This window comes from Myotis yumanensis, unplaced genomic scaffold, assembly GCF_028538775.1.
Source record: "Myotis yumanensis isolate MYYU_CA2020_CCGP unplaced genomic scaffold, mMyoYum1.0.hap1 SCAF_4, whole genome shotgun sequence".
Taxonomy (NCBI): Eukaryota; Metazoa; Chordata; class Mammalia; order Chiroptera; family Vespertilionidae; genus Myotis; species Myotis yumanensis.
This window is the reverse complement of record NW_027223755.1, coordinates 82,915,605-82,939,538: the sequence shown is the minus strand read 5'-3', so window position 1 is coordinate 82,939,538 and position 23,934 is coordinate 82,915,605. Positions and strand designations below refer to the sequence as shown.

At 56.9% G+C, this 23,934-nt stretch overlaps 1 protein-coding gene across 1 annotated transcript in view; it reads left to right on the top strand.

Moving 5' to 3' along the window:
- The window catches only part of CASTOR2 (cytosolic arginine sensor for mTORC1 subunit 2), a 49,619-nt gene extending 31,326 nt beyond the window's left edge, over positions 1-18,293 (top strand). The window contains exons 2-9 of the mRNA XM_070412830.1: positions 1,272-1,342; positions 7,014-7,207; positions 7,903-8,035; positions 8,785-8,908; positions 9,791-9,901; positions 10,281-10,363; positions 12,955-13,049; positions 13,127-18,293. Of these exons, the coding sequence (XP_070268931.1) occupies positions 1,272-1,342; positions 7,014-7,207; positions 7,903-8,035; positions 8,785-8,908; positions 9,791-9,901; positions 10,281-10,363; positions 12,955-13,049; positions 13,127-13,192 (877 nt within the window). The 3' untranslated portion in view covers positions 13,193-18,293. The remainder of the gene's footprint in view (positions 1-1,271; positions 1,343-7,013; positions 7,208-7,902; positions 8,036-8,784; positions 8,909-9,790; positions 9,902-10,280; positions 10,364-12,954; positions 13,050-13,126) is intronic.
- The last annotated feature ends 5,641 nt before the right edge of the window (positions 18,294-23,934 follow it).

The following is a 23,934-nucleotide window of genomic DNA, read 5'->3' as shown; positions in this document are numbered from 1 at the left end:
TCTCTGGAGTCAGTACCCAGGAGTGGGATAGCTGATTCGTGTGGTCGCTGTACGTTTAACTTTGTAGAAACTTCCAGACTGTTTTCCAAACGGCAGTATCATTCTGCATTCCTTCCAGTTCCAGTTGCTCTCGTTCCTTGTGAAAAATGTAAAGGCTAAAGTAAAAGGGAGCTGCCGAGTTCCGTGGTCGGGCTTCAGTGTCGTCACGGGGCGGCTGGCAGGAGAGGACGGCCAGGAGGAGAGAGCTGTGGGCACTCCAGCCACCCGGTCCCTGCCGTGCTCATCCCCTAGAGATTCCTTTCCCATTTAATCTGTGGAGTGATATCCGGCCGTGGCTGGGGCTACTCGTGGGGCCTCTTTCTGTCACGGCTCCCGTGATGGATGGGTTTTACGCGCCGGGCATGGAGCCCGTGCTGGGCCTCACGCTCCAGAGCAGCGATGCCAGATAAGTGACCACGTTTCCTGTGCACACCGTCTCTCCCTGCAGCTGCCGTTCTGGGGGCCGTCCTGGCTGAGGGGGACAGAGACAGGCATTGAGGGGTGGGGACCCCATTACCCCGTGACGGAAAGCCTGGACACGGAGCCCCGCTAGTCTGCCAGGCACCAAGAGCATGCTTAGGGCAAGACAGCAGGGATGAGATAAAAGGGGGCAGAGTGATTACCAGTCCCTGCCTGGCCTTGGGAAATGGATGGGGAGTTGGGGGGGGGCGGGACGAGCATCATACACCCCAGGCTAAGTAGTATTGCCAAAGGTCACATGTGGCCGTTCAGGGATCTGTGTCCCAAAACCAGCACAGACGTCCACCCCCTCCCATGCAGAGAAGAGTAGCCTGAGGCTGGGCTGTCGTCTGGGTGATGTGAATTAGAACTTAAATGACAGTGGGAGCTCTTCAGTTGGTGAGGAGGGGGCCAGGACAGAGACCTAGAGGTTGGAATGTGGGGACCCATGGATAAGACAGTTCATTTGCATGGCCCCTGCCAGACCTACCCTTCAGCCACTTCCTCCCTGAGAAAGTGGGATCTGAGCCTATACAGGATCCCAGAGGCTTGCCGACTAGGGGTGCAGAGGGGACGATCACCATCTCTAGGCCTCTCTGAGACCTCCTGAGTCAGGAGGGAGGGGGGTAGGCACAGCTTACTGGAGGTCACCGGCAGCCTGCAGTCAGAGCTCTGGGTAAACCGATTCATCTGCTGGGTCACCACAGTGTCTGGCCAGGACTAATGCAGAACTAATGTGACATCCGTGTCTGTCTGTCTGTCCATCCACACAGGTGCAAGTTCTTCAGTCTGACTGAGACCCCGGAGGATTACACCATCATCGTCGATGAGGAGGGCTTCCTGGGTGAGTGCTGCTCCCGCCGGGGATGTGGCCGGACCGTGCCCTGCCATCGAGGCCGGCTGCCCGCCTCCTTATTTCTGCCCCCCGCCCACACCCCATGGAGAGTCTCCTCTCCCAGTCTCCTGGCTAGTGGCCCCTCGCTCTCTGCCCGGGAGCCTGCCCAGGAAGGCCCCGAGCTAACAGGGTCCGCGACACCGTGCCTCCCCAGCCGAGAACTAAAGCAGCCACACATTTCATTGAGCATCTGCTGTGAGTGAGGCGCTTTAAATTGTCCTCAGTCCTTGTCCCCATTGGCGCGAGCCCCAGGTGCCATCCTTCATGATGTCCCTTCGCCTTTTTTCCACGCGTTAAATTGAGATCCCATGCGCATGCCATAGAATTCACCACGGTAAAACTCGGCAGCTCACCAGGTGGTGCAGCCATCACCACCCGACTCCAGAACATTTTCATCACCCCCAAAAGAACCCCATTACCTGTCAGCAGTCACCCTCCCTTCCCCCCACATCCTTGCAGTTGTATTATTACAGTTTCTTATGTTTGTCCTTGTGCTGCCTGACGCACGGTAGTTTCTGGGGAGGTGGTATGTGCATGAGGAGCTGGGAACAGGAAGGGGATGTCACTGCCCAGGCGTCCACGCAGCATGGAGCTGGGCTCCCCCAAAGCTGGTGTCTGAACCACATTCTTCAAAACGTGCAGAGGACACAACACGTCCGACATTTTTAAGAAACAGTCCCACCCCAAAGACAACTGGTAACTTTTTGGTACTTCCTATCTAGCTTTTTTCTGTGCACGTTGTTCCTTTTTTTTTAAATATATATATTTTATTGATTTTTCAACAGAGAGGAAGGGAGGGGGATAGAGAGTTAGAAACATCAATGAGAGAGAATCATCGATCAGCTGCCTCCTGCACACCTCCTTACTGGGGATGTGCCCACAACAGAGGTACATGCCCTTGACCGGAATCGAACCTGGGACCCTTCAGCCCGCAGGCCGACGCTCTATCCACTGAGCCAAACCGGTCAGGGCTCGTTGTCTCTTTTTACTTTCCTTGTGACCATGCCATGTGGAGAAGTGCTTTCACTTAACATTGATGTCACGTTACACCTTAAAGTTTCCTGTGCCGTCCCAGCCGCTCACAGCTGCCGCGCGGCCTTCCCAGTCCCCTACGGTTAGGTTTAAACTTACTTTAATTTTTCTCCAGTGATAACATTATAGACTCTTTAAACGTGAAACATTTGTCCTTATGCAGGTCGATTCCTAAAATGGGGTCTGAGAAATGGCACATGGTCAGAAGTTGGTTGTTTTCCGGTTCTCCTGTTGACACCCCGGGGAAGCGACCTCCCAGCTAGACTCTGTCATCCTACCCGCAGGCGCTCCAGAGCACCGACCAGTGTGGGGATGGTCTCCCCCCCCCCCGCCCCCCCCACAAGGACATCATTTCTTTTCCTGACTCAGAGGGGCATCTCGGGGCTAGGGCAGGGAGAGGGCAGGCCCCACAGGAGGCCCTGCCTCGTCGTCGAAGGCACCCGTGTAGTCATTCACTCATTTATTCAGCAGACGTCGTCTGAGTACAGGAGCCACGGATACTCGGACACTGCTTGGGCAAACCAAACACGTTTCCATTTTCTTATGGGCACTCATCATGCCTCTCATGCAGAACTGCTGAGAAGGGTGGCATCTGAACGCTCCCGAGTATCTGTTCTCTGGTAATAGATATTCTGTCTAATCCTCCTCCCCAGACGAGACTGAAGTCTCTACCTCTTGAGGCAGCTAATGAGCAGACACCATGAGCAAGGAGAGAGGGAGGCCGTGGACCTGGCAAGCCGGTTCTGCAGGCCCTGGAAGGCCATGTCTGCAGGATTTCTCACTAACCAGGGAGATGCCCTGCAGAGGAGTGGCTGGTTACCTGAGCAGCCTCCAGGGTTGCAGGAAGCTGTGTTTACTGAGCACCTGGGGTGTGCCAGCATCTTGTAGGCCCTGGAGATGTAGCTGGAATTGAGAGACACCATCTCTGACCCCAGGAGCCTCGGGGCTCTGTGGCTTCTGGGTAAGGGTCTCCCTTCCAGGCTAGCAAAGCAAGCTGCTTAGATAGCTGTTATTGCCCCAGAAAAAAAATATGTACATTTAAAGAAGTGAAGTATCTCTCATGTTCCTGTTGCAGAGTTACAGGGGCAAGTACACACAATAAGACTCCCCTGTACCCGCTGCAGAGATGCGTCACCACCTGGGATCATTCCGGTGGCCGGAGGGTAATCAGTAAAGACCCGTTTTATAAAAGGGAAAACTGACATTAAGGTGCCCACAGTCCCTGAGTGACGGGGGCCCATTTGAAACAGGAAATGCTGTGGTGAATCCCAACAGACCAAGGTCAGGGGCATGGGAGACGGGGGATGGGCCAGTGTGTGGCCAGGGCAGTGTGAGAAGGCCCCCAGAGGGGAAGATTTGGGGTGGAGGCTGCCAAGTTCACCCTCTCGCCTCAGCTCTGGGCGTGGTTCTCTTCTTCGGAAAGGGAATTTGGGCTGTGGCTGCCCCCGTGGGACGGGGAGGGGTTACGGTTGTGCCATGCTGTGTGAAAGATGGGGCCCCGTCTCCCAGTTCTGCAAACGGTGCTTCTCACCCAAGGGCCTCCCTCGGCCAGGGTACCTTGATTGTGGTTCGCTGGCAATATCATCAGCGCGGAGCTTTCTCTGTTAGGAGCCAGCAGCTGTCTGCAGTTCACATGTGCATCAAATGCGGAGCCTGTCCTCGGAGGGTGGGACAGTTGTCAGTGACATTAACCAGACTGCTTCCTGTTTCGTGTGGAATTTCAGAGGCTCTTGGCTCAAATGGATGCTATGTATCTGCATGGCAAACCGGAGGGGTCTGTGTGCATGTGTGTCGTTTGGTCTTTTACATGTTTAATGAGCACCTACTATGTGCAATTGTTAGATGCTCGTGAGGACCGAAAACAATATGCACGGCAGCCCCTGCCCTGACCTCTGGGTCGTGGGCAGCATCTTAGTTTGCAGTTAAGCGGGGCGCAGTGCTAATCAGGACCCCTTCACTGGCCCCCGCCCGTCACAGGGCCCTTCCCTGCGTCAGTGGTGTCTGTAACATGCTCCTTGGACCGTGACTAGCCAAAAGGTAGAAGGAGGAAGATGTTGAGAGTTAACTGCTGGCTTCATCCTGGGCTAAGATGAGACGATCAGGTTCGGATCTAGCCCTGCTACTCGCCGCTGATCTTTCTGGGCAAGTTGCTCAGGCCCCTGGGGCCTCCATGGCCTCATTCCAAACACAGGATCGCCTCCCTCCCGCCCAGTGCTGTAAGGCATGCTCGTGGCTACAAGGCACATGAGTGGACCTACGTAGTTCAGACCCGTACTGTTCAAGGGTCAGCTGTGCTCCTTTACAGTGAAAGTGGACATTTTTTAAACTCTTGATTCCCTTGACCCAACTGCCATCCAGAACCAGCAAAACACCAGCAGTGTGACCAGAAAGGCTCTGGCCTTTGATGAGCACTCAGATGGGTGCCAGGCACTCAGCTGAGCGCTCCAGGCGGATTATCTCATTTAATCCTCCCAGCGCCTTCTCCAGTCGCTCCTGATTTCATCATCCCACATTTGAAAACAAAAGCCCAGGGTCCAAGGTCACACAGCCAGGACTAAACCCGCCTGCCCTGCGCCAGGACTCGACCCTGCTGCAGGCGGGGCAGGCGGAGCCTGAGAAACAGGCTCTGTGTGGAGGACACGGCCACATAGCGCAGGGACCTGCAGGTCCTTCGGCCAAAACGGGGGACTCCTGGGGAGGAGGGAGCCCCACCCAGCAACAGAGTCACCCAACTTTGTGACCAGGAGGGTGGCGAGACACTGTTACCTCCTCTACCGGGGAGCGTCCTCAGCTCCGAGAAGCTATATTTAGGGTCTGGGGCGATGGGCAGTGACCCACTTCAGTCTTAGAATGGGTCCACTTTTCCTCTAGGGAAGAACCAGTGTGCCGCCTCCTGGCAGCTCGTCCCCACAGCCCCAAAGCAGCACTTGAGCGCCCTGAGGTTTGGCCGGGGTGGGGAGGGGGCCCGCTCAGCCTTCCCTCTCCCCCAGAATGCCAGGGCAGCATTGGGTGTCCACGGGGCCGGAAGCAGTAAATGCTGTGGTTTCCAGCCACTCTGACAACCGCCCCCTTTGGGAAGCCTCCGCGGTGACCACGGGCCTGCCATTGAGGAACCTCGGGGCTTCTGTCCAGGGCTGAGAGCCAGAGCGAGATTATTCGCATTTCACATCCGAGCTGGGCCTCCGGTTCTGGGAGCATGTTTGCTCTCGGTCCTGGGGCCGAGAAGTCTCTCTTCTGACCCCTTGGGTAATGGGTAGAGAGACCAGACATGGCTACCTGAGACCTAGTGCCTTTTAAAACATTTTCTCCTGCTCTTCCTCCCAAACCTTTTCCCTTTTCTGGGAAGCTGCCTGCCTCTCCAGCCAGCCTGGCCAAAGACTGGCCCTTCTCAGCTGATATGACCAATGGGCTCGCTGGGCTGTGGTCGCCATGACGACCAGAGCTGGGCAGGTAGGAGCCTGGTGGGGCCTCACGCCATCCTGCCTGAGGCCCATGCGGCCTTCCCTGGTTATCGCCATCCTCCTCACCAATGTCTGGGCCCCTCTCCTTCCTGGGGACCTGACCCTTCCTCCCGGTCGGCGCCCAGGACAGGGCATGAGGCTGTCAGATCTGGGTTGGGTCCTGGCACTGTCCTTCCCTAAGTGACCATGAAATCACCGCCCTCTCGGAGCTCTGGTTGTGGTGTTCTCAGGGGGAGTAACAGTCCCTCTGGGGGGTGGGTTTGAGCAGGTGCCTGTGATACGTGGAGAGTCCTGTGCCAGCCTATAGGGTCAGCTCCGTGGCTGTGTGTTCCTGGAGACACGTGTGCCCACATCCCGGGCACAGGCTCCTCCAGGGGCTCTCAGGATGGGGGAAAGGGACGGTCCGAACGTATGGAGCCCAGGTTTTACGAGCTGGTCAGGGAGACTTGCTCTTTGCTGTCGCTCTGAGCCTCCCCCACGCTGCCCCTGCCAGTGCCAACCCCCAGGGCTTGCTGGCTCTCAGGAAGGACTGGATGACCGTCACTGCCCACCTGGCGGTGGCACCCTCAGGAGCCCTCCTGGAGCTGGGCGTTCTTCCAGAGAAGCCCAGCAGGCAGGTCTGATTGAAGCAAAGAGGAAACCCAGGCCCCTATCCTGTCTTCTCCTGGCTCCCCTCCAACCCCAGCCTCCTGGGAGGTTCCTGGGAACCCAGTTTGAAAACCATGGGACTCATTCCACTGGTGTAGGTGGTGATGGCAGCACCTGCCACCCAGAGGGTAGTGAGGACTGAAAATAACAAAATCATTGCTGACTGCTAATACTCATCCTTTGACGGTTGAGGAAACTGAGGCCCAACACAGATAAACCACATGTCCCCGTAGTTCCCACCCTCCTGAGCCGTCTGACATATCCAGAGTCCTCTGAGGGCTTCCCGGCTTGGTCCTCCCACAGCAGAGCCTTTGAGGCCGGTCCCATTCGCCTCTGACAGATGAGGGCACTCAGGCACAGAGGGTGGGCTGGCCAAGGTCACACAGCTGGTCCCACGTGTCAGTCCCTACTTCTGGCCTGCTCTGCTCTGGGGACCTGTGGCCCATCAGTCACAGGCCTGCCTTCTGTGTCCCCTCCAGAGCTGCCTTCCTCGGAGCACCTGAGCGTGGCAGATGCCACCTGGCTGGCCCTCAATGTCGTGTCCGGTGGTGGCAGCTTTTCCAGCTCCCAGCCCATCGGGGTGACCAAGATCGCCAAGTCGGTCATCGCCCCGCTGGCCGACCAGAACATCTCCGTGTTCATGCTTTCCACCTACCAGACGGACTTCATCCTGGTAACCGCAGCTCTCGGGCGACAGGGACACCCCCCACAGGCATTGTCTGCAGAGTTCTGTGGTCCCCATTCTCTGATCAGCTCAGAGAGAGGCCAGGGGGACCTTAGGGTCGTCAGTCAAATGTTAGCATGACCCAAGCTGGTCTCTGCCCTCCTGCGCCCTCCACCTGCCTTTTATGGGGGTCATGCTTGGTTTGACCTGGAAGCCAGGAAGTGAGGTCTGGGGAGCTCGTGTGGGTGGGGTATCGTCCCAGCTGGACATCTGTCTCCCCTCTTCCCCACCCACACCCCCTGGGATGGCAAGTCTGTCTGGTCCTGGGGCCAGCAGCAGCTCCTGGCCACCAAGTCATTCTTTCTCCTCCCATGGGCCATGGCCACCCTCAAGAGCATGGGCCTGGGAAGGGGCAGGGACAGGTCTGGGCACAGCATTCAAGAGGGTGGGGTGGGGGGACCGGCTTGCACCTCCCAGCCCTCCGTGTCGTGTCTTCTCCCCTCTGCATCCTTCCTGCTGCCCTGGAGAGGTGTGCCCTGGTCCCAGGCTCCCACCCCCCACCAGAGCAGCAAGAGGCAAGGACCGGGAAAGCTGGTTCTGGGGCAGCATCTCAGAGTGGGGGGGAGGGGAGGGCGGGTCGCTGCCTCCAGGCCCGCTCGATCCAGGAACTACCAGACACTCATGTCCTCAACTCCCTGTCCCAGGTACGTGAGCGGGACCTGCCCTTTGTCACCCACACCCTGTCATCAGAGTTCACTATTCTGCGGGTCGTCAATGGTGAGACGGTGGCCGCCGAGAACCTTGGCATCACCAATGGCTTCGTGAAGCCCAAGATGGGTGAGTCAGAGGGGAGGAGGGTTGGGGTGGAAAAGGTGAAGGGATTAAGAAAAAAACAGACATAGACAACAGGACAGTAATTGCCAGGGGGCCAGGGGGTGGAGGGAGGTAGAAGAAGGTCAAAGGGCTAAGTGGTGACAGAAGGAGACTTGGCTTTGGGTGGTGAATGCGTGATGGGCTATACAGATGATGTACGACAGAGTTGTATTCCTAAAACCTATATAATTTTGTTAATCAATGTCACTCTAATAAATTCAATTTTTTAAAAAAGTTACCAGGTGCTGCCCCAGAACAGCCCATTCTCAGAGCATCAGTTGAGCTCCAGGCAGAACATGGTTCAGCCGTCCTGGTCAGACCCTGTGCCCGAGGTCTAGTAAGGGTGGTGAGTGCGGGCACAGCCGGCGATGACCAGAGGCCACTCCCAACCTGGCCCGCAGTGTCAGGGCGGACCTTCCAGGGGCAGCCACTGTGGAGCTGACGCTCAAGCACAAGTAGGAGCTCAGCCAGGTGGTGAAGGTTGGCAAGGTCACTCCAGGCAGGAGATATGCCATGTGCAAGGGCCCCGGGCCTGGGTGAGCCTGGACTAGCAGAAGAGCTGTAGGTGGTGGTGGAGGCTGAAGAAATGACAGACCAGGGCTTACAGGGCCTGGAGCCAGGCCTCCCAGAGCGTCTGCAGCAAACCCCACCTGCCCCCACCTGCCCCCGCTGCTCCTCTAACCGGCTTGGCACCTTTGTCTTTGCACTCACAGTCCAGAGGCCCGTCATCCACCCACTGTCCAGCCCCAGCAACAGCTTCTGTGTCACCAGCCTGGACCCCGACACGCTGCCTGCTGTCGCCACACTCCTTATGGACGTCATGTTCTACTCCAACGGGTAGGGTCTCCTTGGGTGTGAGGGGCTGCAGGAGGGGCGGGGGGGCGGGCCAAGAGGAACATGGCTGTGCCACGGAGCCCCCGTCTCAGAGGAGACAGACCTGCCCTGGAAGCTAGTCTGAGGGAGGAGACACAGACCTGCCCTGGACACTTGTCCGGGGTCGGTGGTGGGAGACATGGCCCCGTCTAAGAAGGGAGACTTTCTTCCTTGGGAATCTTTATTTTTTATTTTTTTTATTTCCGAGAAGATAGGAGAGAGAGAGGGAGATTAGAGAGAATCCTTGATCGGCTGCCTCCTGCACACCCCTGGCCGGGGATGAAGCTCACGACGGGAGCATGTGCCCTGACCGGGAATCGAACCATGACCTCCTGGTTCGTAGGTCAGTGCTCACCCACTGAGCAGCACCAGCCGGGCCTCCTTTGGGAACCTTGAACCTTGGTGATGCTCACAAACCCCACTGCCCCTGAGCTTCAAACTCGGGGTTTTCATTCGAGGACGACAGGCTTTGTGTTTCCCTCAGAGTCGGCTTTACCTTTAGGCCAACACCAGGTTGGGGGGTGCAGGTTCCAGTGAGCTGGCAGTGGCCACAGACCGTGCCCTGAGGTGTGGGCCAGCACAAGGACAGAGAACCTGCCGGGAAGGGGCCGTGCAGCCTGCCCTGGGGGCCGGCGGGGGCTCACCTCCACGAATGCGTGGAATTGTGTGCATTGCACAGAGACCTGCGGGGACACTGGCTCGGGGTTACTCAGCAAGGCAGGGTAGGGGCTCTCCCAGGCCAGTGCTCTTCCCAACACCCCGTGCTGAAGCTACCGCGCAGGACAGGCAGGGGTTGGGGTGCATTGGGGCCCCCACTCCATCCTCACCAGCACCCCCCGCCCCCAGCGTGAAGGACCCCATGGCTGCCAGTGACGACTGTGGCCACATCCGCTTCTTCTCCTTCTCCCTCATCGAGGGTTACATCTCCCTGGTGATGGACGTGCAGACCCAGCAGAGGTGAGCCGGGCCACCCAGGGTGGGCTGGGCTCCGTGGTGGGCACATCACCCACTCTGTCCCTAATAGTTCCTCACCACAACCCTTCATTGCAGGTGGGTGGGCCCTGTCTCCAAGATGACAGGCAACTCACAGAGACGAGGGCCCTGGGTCATTCGAGTACCATTTGCCCCTCAGTCCCCTCTGTGGAGCTGGGGAGGGGCAGTTGTTGCACAGCCAGTCCCAACCTTGCCTTCCTGTCCCCCCACCCCCAGGCGAGGGGGGTGCAGAGAGAATGGGTGGAGGGCTCGGCAGGGTCCTGGGGCCCATCCTGTGGCGGTTGGAGCCCTGGCCAGGGAGCAGCTGAACATCAGCCTCTGGGGCTTTCCTTGCTCCTTGAAGGTTTCCTAGTAACTTGCTGTTCACGAGCGCATCCGGAGAGCTCTGGAAGATGGTGCGGATCGGAGGCCAGCCCCTGGGATTCGGTGAGCCCTGTGGGGTTCGGGGGGGGGGGGGGGGCTTGCCGAGTGCCTCCAAGTGCTGGGGCACTCACGTCACCCGGAGTCACAGCCTGTCTGTGCCCTGGGGTACAGATGGGGAGACGGAAGCTTGGGGAGCCTGAGGCCCCCCTGACCAGTGCAGGAGGGAGGGACAGGCCTCTGGAGGAAAGTATTCTCGGATCATCTCACGTCCCAGCACTTACCCTTTTCTGTCCTGGGAAGGAGACTTCCTCCTACAGAACCCAGCGACCTGCTCCCGGGAGAAATCGCCGTGATTCCCCACACTCAGCCTAGCAGCGCTTCCACGGTCCCCCACGCAGTGTCTGTGGTGTTTTTCCCATAAGCGTTTTGCGGGGCCCCAGGCCTCGGACCCCTCGAGGCCCGCACCCTTTCAGCACTGGGTGCAGACTGCGCCCTGCTGGGAGTGACTGCAGTGTGCCTGGGACTAGAGCTCGGTCGTGATTAGAAATGATTTCCTTGGGCTAGACCCGTGGTCAGTAAACCGCGGCTCGCAAGCCACATGCGGCTCTTCGGCCCCTTGAGTGTGGCTCTTCCACAAAATACCATGTGCGGGTGCGCACATACAGTGCAATTGAAACTTCGTGGCCCATGCGCAGAAGTTGGTATTTTGTGGAAGAGCCACACTCAAGGGGCCGAAGAGCCGCATGTGGCTTGCGAGCCACGGTTTGCCGACCACTGAGCTAGACTGTGAGACCCAGAGCTGCACCCAGAAGCGGCTTGGTAAATCAGAGCGGCTGTTTGCAGGGAGGCCCTCGGCAAGCCCAGTGGTGTGGTCACCCTGATCTCATAGACGGGGTGCAGAGTGCTCCTGATAACCCTCACACTGCCCCAGGGGCAGCGGGGCAGCCTGAGGGCTCTCCCCTGGGACAGGACATGGAGCTGGCAGGGCATTTGGACCTGGTGAGGGGGTCCCTGAGGAAGCCAGGTTCTGCCACCTGCCTCACCTTTCTCATGAGCTCGCAGATGGACGGACAATGCCCCTAACTCTGCTCACATCAAGAGGCCAACGAAGAAGCAATAAGGGTGGGATAGTAGATGAAACAACCGTCTCTCCGTTGGCAGACCTCTGCCCATTGCTGTAGGGGAGTTGTTTGCTCGGCCTTGTGGATAGGGACGGGGAAGGGAGGTTGTAGGACTCCAGCATGAGCCGAGCAGGCAGCAGCTGCCTTGCCAGGACGTAGCGGGTTGAGAGCCGTGCTTATGGCTACAGAGAGTCCTGCAGGAAGAATAACAGACTGTGACAGGGGCTAGACCGGCGGGTTCTGCATGTGTTTGGCCGTGGTTAGAATAAATATATTTTACATCATAGCCCAGCACGCACACATACCCAAACAACTCAATCTGCAGTCTCACAACACCACACTCACCTAGCCAGGTTCTGTGCCGTTTGGCCTGTCCTGGTCACCAGCCTTCTAAACTAATGTCACAGGTGGGCCACAGCCTGCAGTTTAAAGTGCACCATTCTAGACCCTGGTCTCCTCCCCTCCTCCTTTTATAGGAAGAGCAGGTGTCCAGGACACAGCCAGTCTCCACCATGTAGCACACAGTCCCCAGGAATGTAGGTTCGAGGCCTGCACAGCCACCAAAGGGGCTTGGGGGCCAGCCAGGAGCCCGCAGACCAAGGGGAAGCAGGAACTTGAGAGACCTACAGGGTCGCTGCACGGGTGGGCCAACGAGCAGTACCAGGGCCAGGGAGGGGAGCGTCAGATCAGACGCTGGGTTTAGTGATAATGGAGGTGGAACCCGGGGTAATTCCTAGGCTTTGGCCTCAGAATCCCATGGGAGCTGGCGACCAGACCTGGGCTCCACCCAGCACCTCGCCCACATTTGTGGGGACAGTGTTGGGGAAAGGCATCATCACCAAAATCATAACAGTAGCTTTTAGGAAACACACAGGATTATGTTGGAGTGAGATAGTCCTCAGCTCCTGGAGGTCTTCCTGTAGGAGGAAGCCTTGAGTGGTGCCTTTAAATCAGGGAGGAAGCTGCCAATGAGGATAAGACCAGCCCCAGGCAACCCTAAGGTTGCTTTATCAGATAAGGTTTGGGGTAGACGAGAAAAGCAGCACAGACTCCCACTTCAGATGCTACAGGGAGTAGGAAGTCACGTCCCAGCCCCACCAAATGCCTGACACTGCCAGTGGGGCTCCGCTGTGGACATGGGCTCAGAGAGGAAGTGACTTGGCCACAGTTATCTGACTAGAAATGGGGCCTGGCCCATGTGTTCGAGCCCACACTGCCTCCAGGCCCGCCTTAGAGACCTCGAAGGCTGGCAGGGAAGATGCGTTGTGGCTACAGAGCATGGAACAGGCAGAGGGTGGCCAGTCAGACAGAACTGAGTGGAGAGCTCATTGCTGGCGGGGGCATCAAGAAGGCTCCTGGTGGAGGGGCCTTTGCACTAAGCCTTCGGGTGTGGGGGGAATTCCCCGGGAAGATGGTGGATGTGGGACAGGCACCGCTGGCAGAGGGAGGGAGAGGGCAGAGGGAGCACTGGCTGGCACCCCGGGTGATGATGCCACCACGTGGAGGCTGAGCCAGTCCCCCCTCTGTCCCCAGATGAGTGTGGCATCGTGGCCCAGATCTCCGAGCCCTTGGCCGCTGCGGACATCCCCGCCTACTACATCAGTACTTTCAAGTTCGACCACGCACTGGTGAGTGTCCTGCACTGGCCCGGGGCAGGGGAGCTGGCTCCAGGGGCTCACGTGTTGGCTGCCTCCTGCCCTTTCAGGTACCAGAAGAAAACATTAACGGCGTCATCAGCGCCCTGAAGGTCAGCCAAGCAGAGAAGCATTAGAAGGGTCTCACTCCTCCGTCGCCCTGCCCGAAGATTCTTCTTGTAGTATTTTCAACAGACTGGAAAATCAGCCGCAGGTCCCCCAAAGAAGGGGCCTCAGAGACACCCCCAATTGCTGACTTCACCAGGCCTGGGGCCCAGGCCAGGGCCTCCCCATGTCCTCCCTTCCCAGAGCCTCCAGATAACCCCCCGTGCTCCCCACCCCCACTCCAGAAAATGATGTCTGAGGCCCGGGGAGCTGATGAGCTGACCCGCCTCCTCACCCGGCCTTGCCCACAGCCAGGGGCAGACACTGACGTAAGCTGGCACCTCCTACAAGACACTGGGGTACCAATTGCATGTTACCTTGGGGAGCAGTCTAAGCAGGACTGAGTTCATGGAGCCTGGGGAGGCCTCGGTGAGGGGGCAAGCTGGATACTGTGGTTGCTGGTCTCTGGTTCCATCAGCTCAGGGCTGGTTCCCGGAGTGGAGGCCATTGGGCGGCCCTCGCGACACATGCTGGTGAGGCTCCGGCAGAGCTGGGGGGCGGGGGGGGTCGAGCTGGGGAAGACCCGCGCCACCCAGAACCTCACCTGCCAATCACAGGGCTTGTGCCCCGACTCCCAGCAAGACTGCCAAGGGGACCCTGTCCAGACCCTCCCCACCACAAGCACTCACTCCTGGGAGGTGGTGCCTGGCAGACCCACCAGCCTAGGGCGTGAGCTCCTGGACCCTCCGCTTTCCCTGGACCCTACTCAGGAGGCGGAGCCTCGGCTTCCCAGCATTCTGGGCCTGGGGTTTCTTAGATCACCCCCTCCTCCCCAACAGTTGACTAGACCAGCACAGGCTCCCTTGTCGTCCTGTCTCCCTTGCCTCGCTTTGGGGGACATAGAAGGCCTCTGCCTAACTCACCTGCCCGCCCGCCCCTCGGTTCTGGGACTGGCACTCATGAGTACTTGATCTGGGAGGCAGCTTAACTGAGCCTTAATAGAGAAAACCGTACTTTGTTTTAGTTTCGTATTTAATGTATTTGTGCCCAGGCTGAGGTTGGCAGCCTTTTCTAGAGCAGCACCCTGGGAGCAGAGGTCTGTTACCAGACGGGCCCCCGGGCGCCCCGCCGGGCCCAGTGACAGGTACCCAGGCAGTTGTGGTCGTGAGTGTCGGGACCCGAGGGCCACAGGGAGGTGACAGCCAGGCGGCAGGCAGCTGAGGCAGGTGTGTCCCCTGGAGGCTTCCCAGGCAGAACAGGGTGAGCCCCGGCCTCCTCTCTCTTGGGGGTGCTTTCTGTGTGCGAAGGGCCTGCCGTGGCCACTGCCCTGCTGGTGCTCCTCCTCGGGCATGAGCTGACTCGCACTGTCCCTGAGGAGCTCGGAGGAGGGGGGCCGGTCTCTTGGTCTGGTGGGGGGCTGCGTGAGCCCCACCCCTTTCTCTGAGCTCTGTGGGACCCTTCGTGCCCTGGAGGCCCCAGTGCAGTAGCTGTGCAGCTGGATCCTGGCAGATCTCGGGGGCTCATGCACTGAGTAGGAACCCACCTTTTTTTCTTAAGTTAATTCATTTTGCACAAAACTCCATAACAACCAAAACGTGTAAATTGCTTGCTGGTTCCAAAATGGGGGTGGCCAAGTGGCTAGGGCGGCACTTGAAGCCCCGAGTCCCCTCTCTGTCGTTGGAAGGCCTTGGTTTTCTGAGGCGCACCTCTCCCGGCCCCTTCCTGTCTGTCCCCCTAATCACGTCACTTGCCCTTTCCTCCTTCCTGAGCAAGTGTGTAGGCCCCGTGACCCCAGAAATGCGTGCTCCCCAGGCCCCTAGGGCGTATCTATTGTACACACGTATAAATACCTGTGTTTTATGTTGATATAGATATATACTGTAAATAGCATATATACTTGAGCAATATATATGTTAATATATACTGTGGGCACGCACATGTGTGTGTGTGCGGTACGTGGACGCAGACCCCACTGTGTATGTGCGTTTGCGTATGTGTGTATGCGTGTGTGCGTGAGGGCCTCCGTCTGCCGTGTCTGCCGTGCACACAGGCACGTTTGAGCCACCGTGTATTTTTAATTCAAGTATATAGGCAATACGACTTTGCAAGAAGCTGGCTGCTGCCTCAGCCCTGACTTGACAGAAAAACAAAACCAGCAGCCCAGGGGCTGAGCCCCAGAGGGGGCATCGAGGGTTTCTCCCCCTTCTTTCTTGAAAGCTGGGTTCAACCCCTTCCTGAACTCCCATCTCCATGGCCAAGACCCTTGACATCCTTGTATTTCAAGATGGTAGAGCCCGGAGAGGAGGCGTGGAACAGAACAGGCCCCTTCTCAGCTCTCCCCGCCTGCTGGGTGGTCACCCCGAGTCTCCGCCCAGGCCTGACCCCCCCGCATGGCTCCGTTCATGCTGACGGCTCACCTGGTTGATCTCACCTGCAGCTTAGAAGCCTCGGGTTCTTTCCTAGGTCTCCTCCGGGGCTGGCCCTTGTGTGCCCTGGATGTGTGTCCAGGGAGGGGATGGGGCGCCTTCCACCCGGAAACCCGCCCTTTATTTCCCAGTCCCGATCCTGCTGTGTGAAGAGGCCACGGAGGCCGGGCAGGCGAGTCCTCGGGTCTGTGCGTGCCTGTGATGAGCAGGGTCTGTGGTCTGGTGTCCACAGCATTGGGATGTGGGAGTGAGCATTTTTTCCCCAGTGGCCAGCTGTTCACCCCCTCCCAGGCTCTCCTGTGAGGGAGCATGTGCCCAGACCTGCCATAGAGGTGACCCCAAGGGTTTCTTGGCTCTGGCTGGTGGGCATGCAACAGGGGAGGGAAGCTGGGCTCGGGGGGAGTAGGCAGGCCCTGTGTCTTTGCTGCGGTGCCACTCCCTGGAAAGAAAAGCTCAAACTGTCTAAATGCCACCCTCGCCCCTTGCCCACCCGACCCCCACCATACACTACAGTGAGGAGAGGGAGGGAGGGGCACATGACCACCCCTTCTCCCTTGTCCACAGTTGTGAAAGCCTGCCTCCGCTCCATCCTCAGCCCGGCTACCCTGGTTCCTGGGAAACTCCTGCCCCCCACCCCCCAGTCCTGACCCAGCAAAGTCAGGCAGTGCCAGCTCTGCACCTCCTTCCTCCCCGGGCATCTCCAGAGCCCTGCAAGAGGTGCCACCCAGGCCACTGCCCTCAGCTCAGGGTACACACCCAAGCTGGAGAGGCATGCAGACCCCCCTCCCCAAGATTCAAGGGGTCGAGAGCCCCCCAGCACCAGCATTCTCTCCCACCCCCCCAGGCCCCAGGTCCCCCCAGCAGGCAGCACGGCCTCGGGGACCAGTGTAGTCTGATGGGGCTTCACCCTCTGAGATGACAGAATGCCATGGAAGTCAGAGCTGGGAGGGGCCAGGCCAGTGTCAAGCCAAGGGTACCATTTGCCTGATAATCGATAATAAGCCTGCCTACCCACCACCGGTCCCTCCTGGTCACATTTCCCCGCGGCCACCTGGACCACCTTTCTGAGCCTCTGGGTCCGGATGTGGGACAACGAGGGCCCTTCACAGCCCCAGCTAAGAGAGGGGACGTTGGGGCTCTGTCTCCCTGTTGACAGCAGAGCATGCCAGTCCTGAGAAGTTGTTGAGGCCACTTCCTGAGTGAACACTGGGTGGGGGGGTAGGAAGAAAACACCCCCAGTGTATCTGTGCCGCTGTAAGTCAGGGCTGGGGAGCGATGGAGTTGGTGGTCAGGTTGAGGAGGATGAGAAGACTGGCTATTCAGGCATCCCAGCTGCCGTGCCAAGGAGGGGCTAGGCCTACAGCAGGCTCAGGCAGGAGCCCTCCGTTCAGAGGCCGCCCGGGAGGGGAGCCAACCCAGACGCCAGCGGAAGGCCGGCTTGGGAGGAGTGGCCCAGGGTTGTCGCCAGGAGAGTTGAGCCCTGGTATAGCTGGATCTCAGAGCTTATCCCAGGTTTGGTTAGTTTTGTTTTTTATTTTCAACTTAGAGGCAGCCAAAGGACACCCTTACTTGTCTGTCATACCGTTTGCATAGGTTGTGGAGGGAAGAAGGGTGGGCTGTGGCCTTCAGCCTTCACATTTGCACACTCCTGTGAAGCCTGATGAATTGGGAAGGTGAAGACGGGGGCTGTTGGCTAAGGTAGCTGCTTGTCCTTGGGGCTCATGGCACCAGGGCTGGCCTGGCGGTGAGGGAGTGTGTGGCTCTCGGTTCAAGGGGATGGGAGGCTGTGAGAGTCAGGACACTGGTCTGTGCACGGCCACACATGTTTGCACTTACACATGTGTGTGTGTGCTGTGTCAGACACATTAGTGTGTGTAAGAGCACGTGTGCAGAGTCCGAGTCTGAGCTAAGGGACTGCCTCACACCGTGTTTTGCGGCCTTGGTAGCATTCTCACCTGTGGCCACGTGTGGAGGGGGTGGAGGCAGACCTGGAAGGGCTGCCCAGGCCTCTTGGTTTTGTTAGCACAGCCCTGTGGTCGGAGCAGAGGTGTCCCCTGCAGGGACTCTGTCCGCACAGCCGGCCTGAAAGCCTGGGCCTGCCAAGCCGCCGCCTCAGAAGCATCGAGTCCTGAGGTCTCCCAGGGAGAGCGGTGGGTGCCGGGCCCTCACCTGCTGGGCTCCTCTGGGAAGGGCATCCAGCAACGCTGGAGACCAGGGCTCAGGGGAGCAGAAAGATGAAAAACAGGCCAAATTCAGAGACCAAGCTCATTGCGTTTTCTGTCCATTGCCTTGGTTTACCTATTTATATTCAGAAAATGGTCCAGGAAGAACTGAGCAGGGTTGGCTCCAAAACTGGGGTGGGGGCAGTGGACAAGCCCTCTTCTTACTCTATGCCAAAACCATTTCCGTTATCCTGAGATGGGGGTGAGTGGATGCTGGGTGCATGGGCTCTGAGGGGCCTCCGCCTGCCCAGGCCTCATCTTGGGGAACCGAGCCCTCACTGGCATCTGGACCTGGGCCCGGCCCTGGGTGAGGGGAAACGTGGGCAGCCCTACACCAAGGCCCCTCACGCTTACTTTGTTGAAGAAAAAAGAACCCTCGAGATTCATGTACTGTATGACGGAGAGAAAAACATACCTATGTTCCCCAAAAAAGACAGTATATTTTGTACTTTGTAAAGTGTTAATTAAAATGGAGAAAACAGTGATCTCGGCTGACAGCTGTCTGACTTTATTCGGACCCAGAGCCACCACTCATCTCCCCGTTCACCATACTGCGGTCTGGGGAGCACAGGCCAGGGGCTGGGAGGAAGCAGGAAAGCCTTCCAGCCCAACACCAGAATCGGAGAGGAACCAGCCCCAGAGCGAGAGGCGGGTATTCGTTACCGGGTGCTGCAGAGTAAGTTGCCCCAAACTCAATGGCTGAAGTGGTTTATATGCCACAGCTTCTGTGGGTGGGGAGTTCGGGAGCGTTTGGGCCGTTCTGGCTCAGCCCCTCGCGAGGCTGCAGTCTGAAGGTTTGGCTGGGATGAAGGATCCCTTCCACGGCTGGGTTGGCAGGAGGCCTCCGGTCCTCTCCACGCGTCTCCCCATAGGACTGCCCCAGTGTCCTCCCAGTATGGTGCCTGGCTTCCCTCGGAGCACAGGATTCAAGGGCCAAGGCCAATGTTTTCTCCCCTAGGCTCAGAATCCACGCCCCATCACCACCCTCCTCACCCCGCTGATTTGACACAGGAGGAGACCACACAAAGATGTGAAAACCAAGAGGCCCAGATCATGGGCCATCTTGGAGACTGGCTGCAACACCCACATTCGTCCCCAAGCCTCTGCCAGAGGTGGGCCTGGGGGTCAGGCAGGAAGGGCCCTGCTGGGGATGGGGGGATCAGCACCCCCCACACACACAGGGGCACTGACGTTTGGCTCTTGCCCTGTTGGCAGGAAGCCTGAGACCAGCAGGTCCTGGGACTTGGACATCCTTTACCCTGACCTCTCTGATGTTTTCCATGGAGGGCAGGACTCTGCCTGCCCTCGGCCCACCTACCCTAGTCCCCACCCACCTCCCCCACAGGAGCAGCAGCACTGGAAATGGGAGTGGAGATGGGGCTGGAGCACCTGTGCACCCCCCTGAAACTCTGGCTACTGGGGAGCTCGCCCTGACATCACAGATTCATCTGGGTCCCCAGCTCCGGGCCCGGGTCTGGCACCGCCTGGGTGACCGTGAATGTGAGTGAGGGGTGGGAAGGGAGGCCTTTGCAGCTGGTTGGAGAGTATGGGGGCAATGAAGAGTCCCCGTGGATGTCATGGCTCCAGAGGGGTATCTGCAGACCAGAAACATAAAATGGTTTATGTTCTGCTACTTACATCGCAGTTTTTTGAAAAAGGGAATGTGGTAGAAAGTACAACAGGTGTGGATGCACAGCATGAAGGATGGCCAAGAAAGAACTGTGTGCTGCTTGACCACTCTCTGCAGTTAAAGGAAGTTCCTGTAAACACCGTGAAGCACAGCGCGGAGGAGGGGGAGTGAGATGAAGGGAAGAACACGGAGGGAGGTCCTTACCTTGCAAAGCTTGGTAGGGGAGCACCTCCTTTGCGATGTGTTTCCCAGAGCTGCACCTGAGCTGAACCAGCAGAAGCTGTCAGCTAGACCTGCAGCCCATGTCTCCACACTGGGGAGCCCCGGGCGGGCGCAGAGAGGGTCCTGATGGGAAGAGGCCTGTAGAAGCAGCAGAGCCCCTAGCCGGCCGGTGGGGAACAGCCACACTGGATTCAGGAAAAGAAATATTCAGTGTCTTGGAACTCAAGATAACGGTGTGTTATGGTTTACCTGATCCAAGTGTCAACGTTAAAAATTAATTGAATGCCTCAACAATTCCACTCGTAGGCATAGACCTAAGAAAATTGAAAACATTCACACAAATGCTTGTGTGGGAATGTACAAAAAAATATAAAGCTGGGCCAATATAAAACTGACACATGAATGTTTTGGCACTATTCACAATAGTGGAACCAAATGACATTCATCAACTGATGAATGAGTAACCAATGTGGTATATCAAAAAGAAAGAAAGAACCTCCCCCAGTGACCCCATGGTCCAGCCAGGGTTGAGAAGCCGGGGTTAAGGGTACAGTCTGCCCAACGGCTCTGTCATGAACTCCCCCTCCTGGGCAGCTCTGTGGGCAGGTGGCCTCACTTGGAGGCCGACCAGAGGCAGCCAGGCCCCCGATGCACAAGCTGGAACAGACACCTCACCACCGCGTCCCAGCACTGGCAGGGCCTGGAGTGCAGTGGGTGCCCAGGAGTACGGATACATTCCCCTCAAGCCTCTGCATCACCCGCAATATTCTCGCTGGAATGAGGGCCGACAGCTACAGCTGTGGGACATCCTAAAGCCATGAACCTGAACTTGTTTCCAGCTCCAAGGTGGACTCCAACCGGGCATTGTCTGATGGCCATGGCCTTGTGTTCCCTGGTCTCCTGGCATCTCAGCTGCATTAATGCCACCAGAGGAATAGCCAGACGTTTCTGCTCCCCCAGGGGCAGCCTCCCCACCACCAGCTACAGCCCACCTGCTGGCCTCCCTAGCAACACAACCCCTGGTGTGAGGAGGTGACAACAGTCTGGATTTATCCTTTTAAACTTGACTGCTGAGCATGCACCTCCGTGTGGCCCAAAATCTGAGAACAGCACAGCTAGTACTGCGGACATTGTCTCCGGACCAAGTGTAACCTCAGCTGCTGCTGCTCCATGTTCAACAGCAGCGTTTGTGTGAAAGGCCGGCATTTTGTTGTTGTTGTTGTTAATCCCCACCTGAGGATATATTTTTTTTAAATATTTTTTATTGATTTCAGAGAGGAAAGGAGAGGAAGAGAGAGAGAGAGAGAGAAACATCAATGAGAAAGAATCATTGATCGGCTGTCTCCTGCATTGGGGTTTGAGTCCGCAACCCGCACAAAGCCTGACCAGGAATCAAACCGTGACCTTCTCATTCATAGGTTGACACTGGGCCACGCTGCCAGGCCCTCGGCCCACTGACCCCAGTCCCCACCCACCTCCCCCACAGGAGAAGCAGCACTAGAGATGGGAGTGGAGATGGGGCTGGAGCACCCGTGCACCCGCCCTGAGCCCAAGGAAGCTCTGGCTACTGTGGAGCTCAGGTCCGGACATCAGATTCATCTGGGTCCCCAGCTCCATTGATTTTTTTCCTTCCATTGATTTTTAGAGTAGAAGCGGGGAGTAGAAGGGGAGAAAGAGAGATTGGTTGCCTTTTGCACGTACCCCGACTGGGCCAGGGATCAAACCTGCAACCCAGGTAAGTGCCCTTAACCGGTAATCAAACCCATGACCCTTTGGTGCACAGGCCAACCACTGAACTACATACAGGCCTAGGATTTTTTAATATTCACCTAAGAATATTTTTCCATTGATTTTTATTTTTTTAATATTTTTAATTGATTTCAGAGAGGAAGGGGAGAGAGACAGAAACATCAATGATGAGAATCATTGATTGGCTGTGTCCTGCACACCCCCTACTAGGATTGAGCCCACAGCACAGGCATGTGCCCTGACTAGGAATCAAACTGTGTGACCTCCTGGTTCGTGGGTTGATGCTCAACCAGAGCCACACCTGCCGGGCTCCATTGATTTTTAGCGGGAGTGGGAGGGGGAGAGATAGAGAAACATCGATGTGAGAGACACATTGATTGGTTGCCTCCCTCACACACCCCAACCTGGCCTGGGGATTGAGCCTGCAACTGAGGTACATGCCCTTGACTGGAATCAAACCCAGGACCCTTCAGTCCTTGGGCTCTAGCCACTGAACCAAACCAAGTAGGACTGGGATTTCTAATTTATTCATTGATTTGAGAGAGAGGGAGAGAAACATCTATTTGTTCCACTTATTTATGCATTCATTGGTTGATTCCTTAATTGGGACAACCTGAGTCCAAGGGCAGCTGGGGAGTGCACCTGGGAGAGAGAAAGGGTTTGGGGAAGGGGTAAGCCGCTGGGGTCCCATCGCAGGGCAGGACAGGTCCTGGGGTGATGGCTGCCTCTCGGGGACCAGTGCTGGGTGCTACCCCCAAGACCATCTGAAAGGGTGTCCCCCAGCAGACTGCGTGGTTAAACCATGCTGCTTCTCCTGTGGGGGAGGTGGGTGGGGACTGGGGTCAGTGGTTGAGCGTCAACCTATGAACCAGGAGGTCCCTCAGAATGGTCTGAGCGGCTCCCTTGCTGGTCAGGAAAGGCCAGGCCCCCTCAGGTGCTGGACCGTTCTTCACCACTGGGGCATGTGGTACTCGGCCCAGCCAGGAGCTTCAGGAAGGAAAATGACAAATATGACAAATCGTTTTCAATTTTATTTCAAGTTTATGGAAAAGCCTTGCTGTAATAACGTAAGAACTGGACCCCACAAAGAAGTGAGCCCAGGTAAGGGTCCTGGGGCCACTCCCCCAGACACTACATGGTTGCTTCTTGCTGCCTCAGGTCACAGCAATCTGCTCGGTGACAATTCCACTTTAAGCTGCAATTGTCTTGACATCACCTCTCCTTGTGCTTTGTTTTTTGCCACAGCCCACACAACCATCTAACATACTTTGCATTCTGCTTGTTTACTGTCCACTTTGCCCCCTAAAATGTGAGTTTCATGAGACCTGCTTACAGAAACTCTTGTTACCATGACTCAGTGATAAACAGTGCCTGGCACACAAGGCAACAGTGAGAGCTCAGTCTGTGACATGATTACCAGGTGGGTTTTTTTCTGTTCCCCACCCTTGAGAGGTAGGAGGTATAGTTTACGTCGGAGGACAGGGGCCGGATAGTTTTGGGGGGTCCTTGCTCTTTACCTCGGTTGGATGGGAACAACAGGGCAAGAATCTTGCAGGAAGCATTTCCCCAGGCGGTTTCCTCCTGATACAGGGCAAGCACATATCCCATCCCATTACTGTCTGAGGTCCATCCGGATGGAAATGGGACCACCTGGGTTTCTGGCCTTCCTGCCGTGCAAACGTTAAGTCACTTTTATTTAGGGCGTGTACAGAATGTTTAATCCATCCCACCCAGGCATTCGTTCCCTTACATCCTACTTCTATATGCACGATGGCAGCAGTGGCCTAGGGCAGTGGTTGGCAAACTCATTAGTCAACAGAGCCAAATATCAACAGTACAACGATTGAAAGTTCTTTTGAGAGCCACATTTTTTAAACTTAAACGATATAGGTAGGTACATTGTTATCAACTTAATTAGGGTACTCCTAAGCTGGCCTTTGCTAAAAACGTCCTCAATCTGATTGAGGTACGTTTGCTGAGGTCGACCCCTTCCAACTCTCCCATCCACACTCATCTTGTATACCTGTTTCGTCTATCTCCTTTCGTTCATCCTCTCTATATGTCCACCCCCCACTTCTTCTAACGCCACTTCTTCAAAATAGACTCGCCCAGGCCGAAAACCGACTTCTGCTCATGGGCCATGAAGTTTCAATCGCACTGTACGTGCGCGCCCGCACGTGGTATTTTGTGGAAGAGCCACACTCAAGGGGCCAAAGAGCCGCATGTGGCTCACGAGCCGCGGTTTGCCGACCACTGGCCTAGGGCAATAGTCGCCAACCTTTCGGACCTCACAGACCACCAGTTGGTGACCGCTGGCCTAGGGGATCTTGTCCTCTGACATCTACTCCTAAATCTAGTCCTAGACAATCTTTTGACCTAAAGGCTGAAATATCCAAATCATTCAAGTTATCTATAACCAATAACTTAACTGGATTATTTTTATACTTCATTAAGTTATTTTTATACTTCATTATTTTCTTCCAATTGAACTGTGGGAGTAGACAGTTTAGAAAATAGTTTTCAAA